A 10,590-nucleotide genomic window follows, 5' to 3' on the forward strand; every position below is an offset into this window, starting at 1 on the left:
ATTGCTCAAATTATGTCTACAAACAATTCTCCTTGTGTCCTTTACCTCTCTACCTTTATAAATTCACCTCCATGGACTACCTTTATAAATTCACCTCCATGGATGCTTTTTAGTTCCTCCGCCTCTATCTTTATAGATTAAATTTACCTCCATGGGTACTGAAAATGCTATAATCATTTACAAGCTTATTCATTAAGCATTCCCTTGCTATTTATTGCTGGTTGCTCAAATGATGTCTACAAACAATTCAACAAACCAACCACTGTCACTTCATCCAATCTAAATCTCTAATCAATTTCATTAATCACTTATATATCTACATCTCTACTCCTTTTCAAATCTCACTTTTTCCTTTATCATCTAAATCTCTAATCAATTTCATTAATCACTTATATATCTACATCTCTACTCCTTTTCAAATCTCACTTTTTCCTTTATCATCTAAATCTCTAATCAATTTCATTAATCACTTATATATCTACATCTCTACTCCTCAAATCTCACTTTTTCCTTTATCAATTTACCTGTATTGATGCTGAAAACCTTTTAATCCTTTATATATATTCATTGAGCATCCATTTTTCTTTGTAAAGTCTGTTGCTTCTTGATGTCTACAGACAATCAATAAATGATGGCAAAGATCAGTTGGTATAGTTTGCATCACAATCAATTATATAGATTACATTGTTACACATGGCTATTTATTTTCAAAACAATTATATAGATTACATTGTTACACATGGCTATTTATTTTCAAAACAATAACGAAATGTCAGTTCAACCAGCGCAACTTGCAATCAAATAACCAATATTCTATTATTTAATCAAACACAATTGAGCTAGTTGCAATTAAACAGTACAATACAAACTTAAAAAATCTTTATTATTTCAGAGAAACTTACATGCTATTTATATGATACAATACTTTGGCATCTATAAAACCCTTCGATTGATTTTCAGGCCCACCCAACCCATAATATACTTCACCCTATGAGCCCACAAAAATCATGAAGAGGTGAAACGGCTCTCAAAGATGAGTGCTAAAGCCTATAATCATTGCCTTGTTTTGAAGATTAAATTGATCAGGTTGGGCTTTCCACATAAAAAGATAAGCCACTCTAGTGCTAATTATAAGTGGTAATTGTTATCCATTTTACTTTATGTTTATACTTTTATTGGTAAACAAAAATAAAAGTATAAACATATTACAATTCCAGACATGGAGAAGTGTTTTTCCCTTTAACAATAAACTAATAAACTGTTGCAAATCATATAGCCTTTTGCACTTGCCACTTGCCATAATATATCCCACGCATCATTACTACATCCAACACCATGTAATGAAAAACAAAACCACCTAATAAAGCAGATGAAAACCAAAATTATGCAAATTATAGCCATCAAATGACTAGAATCAAATTATTGACCACAATCAAAGGACCACAATGTCTCACTGAGAATCTTTAAATATAACAAAATGCAACAAGAAAGTGCTGCTTACAAAATCCATCCAAATTGTCTAATAGGTATATGAGTTCTGAGAGTATTAGCCAAACAAGCTTAATAAAATATGTGATAATTTAGCCGACTACTTAATTTCCACAAAAATGAGTATTCACATACTCTTCTGCATGAACAGAATGGTCACATAAAGGACCAATTCATAAACATGAAAACGATGCAGTGGGTACTGTCTTCGTCATTCAGAACCTTCCAAGCTATTGCCCGGTCATATGAAGCAGGCCTGCCCATACTTGAGAGACATATCCCAGCAGGTAGATAAGCATAACCCTGAATGAAACATGATTTATCAAATTAGTCAAGAGTATAGTACTTGAAAATCTGTTTGTACTCCTAAATTAATCTATTCAACTGTGTTTTCTACAAGGATTCTGAGAAAGCAAGAAAGAGTATTTACTCAACGTCACCTGTTGAATAATTTGAGCATAATCTGTGAAAAAACTTTTGCGACCATTTTCGTCCAGAATTTTGTCCAAAGATATATCTTGCAATGCAACCAATGTCGTTTCCAGCATGTCCAACCCTGCTTGATTTGCAAATGTAAAAACAGGCAACGCCTGCATATTCACAAGCAATAGGCCAGATTTAGTACTTCACAACCAGAAAAATATAAGGCAGGTATCCAAAGTGCTCTACTTCTTCAGAATTTTGTATGTAATGGATACCTTCACAGAACAGCACATGATTGCATCTGAATGGTGCCAAAGTAGTTTCAGTACAGACTCACTGGCTTCACAATCAGCTCGAAACAGGTCCACCCCTATGTGGAGTCTGTCCAAAAACTTGCATTCAGCTCTCAGTACAAAATATTTCAAAATTAAAAACTAAAGAATGGCAAAACATAAGAGCCTTGAATGCAAGCCTCCTATTTACCTGTAGCTCTGACAAATCCAACGGGCAAGAGTAAGTGCTTCTGGAGTCCCAGGAGGTGGCCTTGGGCCAACATGTGAATTCAGTCGAGAAGGAGCTAATGCCATGGCAACCCTCTGGACAGATGCTACAACACTACGCACATATTGACGAGCCATAGCTGCCACAGTTTCTCGCATGTGGCTCTCATAAGTAAACTGGAATGCAATAGTCAACACAGATCTCAGATTCGAGTTGGTGCCAGAATCACCAGACGTTCTAGTTCCAGTTGATCCAACCTCAAGAGCAGAAGCCAAGTCCAATGTGCGGTTGGGACCCCCAGATCCATCCTGCATCATATATATTCATTTCTTTAAGCTCCAAGAAATAAATACGTAATGCAGCACCAAATGCCAGTTGTTCTGAATGAAATTTTAGCATGGATGAAAAATCAATTCTAGATGCCATAAACGTTTGCAGAATATACTCAACTGTTCTTGATTCCAAAGGAATAACCCTGAACCCAGAAGGAAGCAAAGGAGCATCATCAGCAAAGGATTCATCAATTGGTGCAAAAACAAGTTCAGCACATGCTCCAGCTGCATGTTCATCAATTCCGCTGCAAAGCTGCCCATCAAAGTTGTTGATAATGTTAACATTAAACAATAAACCTTAAAAGTGTACACGTAGCACAATCATTGGTATAGAAAGTAACTTTGGCAATACAAGATACCTGTAAGAGAAACATATCTCTGGACAGGACAGCTTCCTCCTGAGTAAGGCCATGACCTTCCAGCTTAATGACCTCTAAGAACTGCAGTTACATTTATTTCGGCTTCAAAATTGTATAAACCAACAGAGAGGAAAACATTTGAACAAAATATAGAACCAAAAACACCAGGAAAAATATTGAAAAGCATCCCAATGCAGTTTGAAGGCAACAAAATACAAAACCAAGCATCTCAGTAACCACTCCCCACCTCCTCATGTTCCACAGTATGTGCCAAGGGAAGGATTACTTGACTCCCTGAAAAGCCCCCTGCTCTTGATCCTGGAACACTATAAGGACTTGATTTTAAAGCAGCTGCAGAATAGGCATCAATGTTGGAATCTGCCCACTCTGATCGGTGCTCCCGCAAGAAACGTACAAGTAATGCGGGAGGCACATTCTGTATTTACATTACACGTCATCAGTTCCTCTATCAAACAAGACTCGGAACTCAGAAACAAGTATTCCAGACTCCCAAGATGCATTCTAAAATTATTGCATAAAATTATGTTGTTTACATTTTTTTTAAATAACTAGCTTGAGAACCTGTAAGAGCATGGATGCCTTTGCACAAAGGATGCCACCACCAAGAGTTGTTAGCCCATTAGAAGCATTAACTTGGGAGGCAAAATGTTTGTTTGGAGATGAATTGATAGCAATAGTGACATCCTCCACTCCATCACTACCCATCAATGACCACCCATCATCTGTAAATCCATTCACGGCCTCATTGAAACCCCTGCATTTTTAAAAACAGGTCTATTAGACACAATCATCATGGTTCAGATATGGGAGAAGATATCATCCTGCAGTAGTCACATTACCTGCTTAACCTCTGGCTAAATGTTCGCAGAACAGCTGGCTGTCTTCCCCAACCAAAAACTACTTCACCTGTGGCTTCCTGTGCAATTTGGCGTAATCGACGCAATGCCTGATCATGAAGATTTCAGTCAGTGGAAATCTTACAAGAATTGTAATACAATCTGCACAATGGCATTAAAGGTGTCCTTACTGCAATTGTCATTTTCTGGGCAAGTACAGTGGACGATTCATATAGTGGTCGTAAAACCTCAGGCACACTCCATGGCTGAATAGCAATAATCAAAACAATGAAAAGATCAGCCCATCTTAGAATAGCTACTCTGGGAATTTAATTGTATAAACTACATTGCAGCTTCTAGCCATCAACAACTAGCATGTACCTCTAGATCCATGTGATCAACAATACGGATTATGGAACCACCACCTTCGCAAGGTTGTATCAAATATCCACTGGGAAGCATTTCTGCTCTCACAAAATGCTGCACTGGCGGTATGCTTGGACCGCCCTGAGTACCACTCAAGGACCTTTCACAAACCTTACAGAACATCATAGATAAGCTATAATTAGCAAAACCCCACTACTGCAAAAACAAGGAAGAAAATCCAGTTGTGCTCACAAAATAAAGGGATTAATGAAAGCATGTGTCATTGTTCAGTTATCACATACCACAAGACTGCCATCTTCCAACACTGTTGTGTATCTCAGAGTCCAGAAGTCTCTAGCAGAAGCTAAAGTAGTGGCCGCATATGTCTGCAGTCCACATCATACAAAAAAAAAAGATAAATCTGATTTTGCTAATTTTTGACCTCTTATGGCAACTTATCAGAATCAATTTCAGAGAGAATAGCAAACCTGCATGTATAAAAGCTCGATTGTTCCACCATTTCCAGTAGGAAACGCAGTCAAGACATCAAGGCAACGACAATCACGAAGCCAAGATGGGCGATCTTTAAGAATCTCTGCAACCTGAATAGAAAACTTGCATGAACATCCCTTCGGCAACAAAATAATCATTACTGAATAGCAAAAAACAATGATTGCACTCATTACCTTTGTAGGATCTAATCCTACAAGACCGCAAGCACGTGCAGCTACTCCATTACAAGTATTCGAAATAGCTACAATACCAATCGAATCCGGACCAGGCTGCAAAAACACGCTCAGGCATCTTAATACACCATAGATTAATAATTCAAGCAAGCACATGATCTATTTTTAGAAGAGGATCTTGGGAACACAAACCTTCATCCCAGGCATCTGGACCCAATCGACAGCAGCTCCTTTAGCCTTTGAAAGGAACTCTGTCAACGTCTCCTCTGCTATAGACAGGAGTCTGGAATAGAAAAAAACAGTCCTTTTATACCTAGCTACAAAAACAATATAATGTTTCCCATAATTTGGAAAGCTAAAACAATGCCACGTACCCAGCGGGGCTAGCATCTCTTGGGGGATGCTGAGGTGTTGGATTATGTTGGTGCTGACCACTAGTCACCACAGACTCACAGCTTGTGTCTGTGGCAGCCACAGATGCCTGCAAAATGCATTAAAATTTAAATGAGCCAAAAATTTGATGAAGCTCTTAACTTATTGATTTTCAATACAAAAATGGATCAGTCTAAAACAAAGCAGGCCCCAAGGAAAGAAGCATCGAACCCATCCATGACATTGATTTAGTATATATCTCTGAATGCATATCCCCGCATTCAACTGCTTTAAAAAGATTGTAATATAGTAGTGACAAAGGTTGTAGTAAAAGCTTTCTAATCCGGACAGCAACACTTCCAAACTACGATTCCATATGATTCCTTTTGGCGGATTCACAGACCTGGTCACGTTCTAAAGCTAGCCCACATGACCTATCCCCATAACTATTCCGCTCAACTAGATACCAGTACTACAATCAATGCCGTAATGACCAACCATAAGCAGGTGTGCGAGGTTAACATCCATCACAACCTTATATCATTGCAAGTAACAAGTTCCAATTTCGGTATATGGCAGAAGCCTATTCTCAATTTGGTAAATATATATTTCAATCTCCACCCAGATAAGCTACCCTTTGAAAATTATTTTTATGCCGCAGACAAGATGAGCTTAGCAAAAATGCATTTCAGCCTCAGCCAAGATGAACCATCCCTGGCTAAAATACAATTAGCAAAAATGTATTTCAATCTCAGCCGAGATGACCTACCCTCCACTTATATGCAAAAGCTTTCACATGTCATTCTGATCTTGACTGGTGCAGCTGAGGGCTCAACCCAACTGCATGCAGATTAGGCACCCAGTTTCCCACCATGGCCTTGCGACGGGTAGGCTCCCCCGGAACAAAATCAATAAAATGCAACACTACAGGCATTTTGGGGGTAACAAGTTCAAGGTATTGTCGATGATGAGCTTTATTTTGTGCAAACTGAGTTTTGTTCTGATCATGCCCTAAGCCTTTAAGGCTGTAATCATAAAACGCAAAACAGATAGAAGTACAAAACGCCAAAGACTGTCTCAAAAAATGCCTAGAGAGCTTACATTCTGCAGCTGCTGTCTCATGTAACCATTCTCGTACACCAACTGTGAAACTTGCTTCTGAAGGCGATCGTTCTCCTCCATGAGCAACTTGTTCATTGCCGTCAGCTTCCTGTTAACAGTCTGAAGCCTCGAGGCTTCCTTCCTCTGCTTCTCTCGGCACCTTCAACAAACAAACAAGATTAAAAAAAAAATAAAAAATCAATACCATTCCAAAACCCAAAACAAACCTCCACCCTTGACAACCTTCGACACAAATCTACCAAAATTAGCAAAACCAACAAAACCCGTTTCATATGCAACACCCATTTCAAAACCAGGAAAACTCATTTTCATTACAGATAAAAGCAAGCCCCACGTTAGAAACAATAAAACCCATTTCATTACACAGGCAAAAACAACGCCCACTTCACAAGTAAAAGAACCCACTTATTTTTAGCTTCAAAATGACAACACCCACTTCAGAAATAACCTACCCACTTCATTTGACACTAAAACAACAACCCCTACTTGAGAATCATCAAAACCCATCTGAAGCAACGGAAAACAAGTGAAGAAACAAGGAACACTAAACCTCAAACCCTGCCCCATGTCACCAGATCCATTCCCTCTAACTGCATTTTTTTATTTACCTTCGATTCTGAAACCAAACTTTGATTTGCTTGGGCTCAATATTGGAAAGTATAGGGCACTCTCTAATAAGCTGCTGCCGCCGAAGCGAGCTCGGCTTCGGACACTCGCTGTAAACACGCTCCAGCGCTTCGACCTGCTCAGACGTATAACGAACATACTTGCTCGTGTCCATTGAATTTTTCGCGTCCTTATTGTTTGCCATCACTGCCATCAAATTTCCCCAAATTCACCTTAAAATACCTGTTCTTAGAACCCCTGATACACAAAAATTAAGCCCAACCAAAACTCAGCTCTCGGGAACATTGCCCAAATTCAAATAAAAAAATGGCAGAAGAAAATAGCCGGCATTACCTGCAGCCAGCGACCTCGGCTCCCTCTACAAAGAGAGCCGCCCTCCTCCCACATCAGAGGTTAAAAGCAAGCTCTGCAATGGTGATCAAGGCCTTTAAGCTAGCGTAAAATTAGCTGAGAGAGCACAGTATAGCTTCCAGTTGGCATAAATCATACTATTACATAAGCCTACGAGTACGCACAAGGCAAATATATGAGTTTAAATGGGGTTCGAATGACCCAAATGCGCCATTATATCCCAACTGTTGATAAATTTCATGCGAGGAAACTCGAAGTTATATGGGAACTGTTTTGACAAAATGCCTGAGGGGGCAGCAGTGAGAGTGTTTGTGTGTGAAGTAGTGTACTCCGATTTGTAGTAAAAACTGAAACGTAAAAACGCATGCGTTAGCCCTGGGCGGAAAATATAACTGCGCCCTCCCCTCCCCTCGACCCCCTCACGGTCACTATCATCCCAACCCATCCCATGAGTCACCATCATCCCAACCCATCCCATGAGCATGATGAGCATGACATGGGTCATGATTATGCGTGCCATGCATGGAATGGCATGGGGATGCCATGGATGGTATACATTCTCGTCATCATCGCGCGTGGATGGATGCGGCCATGCGCAATCATTGTCTCCTTGCGCTTGTTGTGTTGTATGCATAGGGACATGAGATGGCATGCCAATGGAATCCATGTCCTGTTTTTACCGACAAGGTTAAGTTATTTTAATTGTCACTCTGTTAATTCTTCAAATTAAATAAAAATGAGGAGGAACGTTGAAGAGAAGGAATGGAAGGGGGAAATTGTGAAGCATAATGGCTCAGGTTGGATGATGCTAACAGCGTCGGTGGTAATCATAGGAGTAATGGAATAGATAGGGATATCAATAAGAACTTTGGCTTTCTATATTATCAAATTCTCCGAAGTTGTTATAAGATTAAACCATTTAATATGATTGTGTGGAGTTTTTAGGGTTTATGTTTTGTTAATTGTATTAACATTAAGTTTGGAGTATATTTTAAAATTATTTTTGATTGGTTAAGGTTTGTTTTTTTATGTGTTTTTATAGATTAATCGTTTAAGAACTAGAGTTCAGAAGTATTTGGCAGGAATGAAAGCTTGCCCCTTTACCGACCACAAGGAGTAGCTTTACAGATTAACCTCTTTATCGACCACAACCACAGGTAGTAGCTTTATAGATTAACGGTTCAAGATCCAGAGCCTAGAGGTATTTCGCAAGAATGAAAGCTTGCCCCCTTACAACTACTAGGGAGTAATTCCATGTGAGATGGTTTTCCTTCAATAAGAGTGAACGAGTAATTCCATGTGGGGTGGTTTTCCTTGAATAAGAGTGATGAGTCAATCTGCATTCATGGATAGCAACCAATAATGATTATCCCACTACTAATTTAACTAAATTTGGATAGATTTTCCCACTATTTAAAAAGTCAAAAATCAATATAGCAATCAATAATGATTCTCTCACTACTAATTTAACTAAATTATAACAGATTTTCCCATTATTTAAAAAATCAAAAATCAATATAAAAACCCAGTAACCAATTACTCTATATCAATATAGCAACCAAAAATAATTGTTCTATTACTAATTTAACTAAATTGTAATAATTTTTTTTACTATTTAAAAAATAGTAAATTCAATATAAAAACCAACTCACCAACTGCTCTATATCAGCGAAATTCAAAATTTTCATTCTTAAACTTGTTTTCGTTATACACCTCATTAATTGTCTCTAAAATTTCACTAAACTTGAATAATGATATGTAGCATGTAGGGATTAGTGATTCTTGTTAGTATCCGACGCATGACTAATGACTAAAACTCCTCCCAACTTTTTGCTACATTTGGTAATGTTGTTTTTCTCACCATATGGATTATGGTAAGCTTTTCATGTTCTTATGAGTTTGCATAAGAGGATTGAACTAGGTTCGAGAGTGAGGATAAATAGCGTAGATTATACTAATGAATATGGGTTGATATTAAGGATTTTAGCAAATATATATACAAGTAGGATAATGGACTAATGATTTGTTTTTTCAATTAGATTTATTAAAATTTGGTGACTTTTTTCTTTTCTTTTTAAATTAGTTTAAATTCTATGGAAAGTATAAATTTAGGTTGTACAGATTAATTTAACAATATTAAAAACCTTTATAGCATTCAAAATATGCACTCTAACACATAGAATTTGTAATTTTGTGGAAAAAAGTATATCAAGCTTCTATAGAAAATCCTTAATATATGTTACTTTGTGTATTTGTCGAATGGAAAGGACCCACATAGAGGTGTTGGGGCGAAGGGGAGATGTACCATTGAATGGAAAGGACCCACACATAAGTGTTGGGGCAAAAGGGAGATAGTAATGCCAATTGTGCGTATGTGGCTATCCTCGATGTTGCTTGGTGAGGCACCTAGTGATGCTTACCATCTCCTAAGCTTGAAGGGTATCTAGTTTACCAAATTCATACACAATATGGCAAGGCATCATGTCGAGGGAATTTATTTTGTGAGAAATTATATATGACCTATAGTTTATCTCATTCCTTTTTGACTTGTTATTTATGTGTAGAAGGGTAGTGAGAATGAAGCCTAATAAAAAAAACTTAATACTTTTTAACCTAATTAGATCCATGGAGAAAGGAATTAGTGGAACCATAATAATAATTGTAATGAGTTTGACTCATGTACACATCGCTAAATTCTAGAATGACAATTTTATAATATGAGCATGTAGGGAAATTTCACACTACATGGTTAAGTGGATTTGTGTTAGAATCATATTGAGATAAGTGACCTTCTTGCAATGTCTTGGTTACCAGGAGCATGTCCCAAAGGTGGCAATGAATACTATGTGATTCATTTGCTAGTTTCAAATCATTTCTTCATTCCTATGAGTATCCATTAATACAATGAGTATTAAGTGAAGTGTTCAAACTCATGAGAAGTTAGTCATTAGTAAATGAGACTCATGGGAGATGGGTTATAGTGAATGATTTGAGTACTAAATTATCCATATATTTAATCTAAAAACAAATAATAATTCATAATATTGCACTATGGAATATCCTATTGTGCTTAAGTCAAGATAATAGAGCTCTCAACAAATTGTTG

The 10,590-nt window shown here is 37.6% G+C and overlaps 1 protein-coding gene across 1 annotated transcript; it reads right to left on the reverse strand.

Annotated features, from left to right (window-relative positions):
* Positions 1-1,363: 1,363 nt before the first annotated feature.
* LOC149225132 (homeobox-leucine zipper protein HOX32-like) lies at positions 1,364-7,877 on the reverse strand. Its single transcript, XM_089376940.1, has 19 exons — positions 7,467-7,877; positions 7,115-7,370; positions 6,486-6,645; positions 5,387-5,493; positions 5,205-5,295; positions 5,013-5,108; positions 4,815-4,928; positions 4,629-4,712; positions 4,342-4,497; positions 4,152-4,226; positions 3,964-4,070; positions 3,686-3,878; positions 3,351-3,539; positions 3,104-3,184; positions 2,863-2,997; positions 2,395-2,720; positions 2,187-2,292; positions 1,929-2,078; positions 1,364-1,791 (listed from the first exon to the last, which is right to left on the reverse strand). The coding sequence occupies exons 2-19, from the start codon at positions 7,324-7,326 to the stop codon at positions 1,645-1,647; spliced, it is 2,529 nt and encodes an 842-aa protein (XP_089233066.1). The 5' UTR covers positions 7,327-7,370; positions 7,467-7,877; the 3' UTR covers positions 1,364-1,644.
* Positions 7,878-10,590: the final 2,713 nt, after the last annotated feature.

Source organism: Pinus tabuliformis, chromosome J (assembly GCF_031772625.1).
Source record: "Pinus tabuliformis cultivar Carrire ecotype Pingquan chromosome J, CPIR1, whole genome shotgun sequence".
Classification (NCBI taxonomy): Eukaryota; Viridiplantae; Streptophyta; class Pinopsida; order Pinales; family Pinaceae; genus Pinus; species Pinus tabuliformis.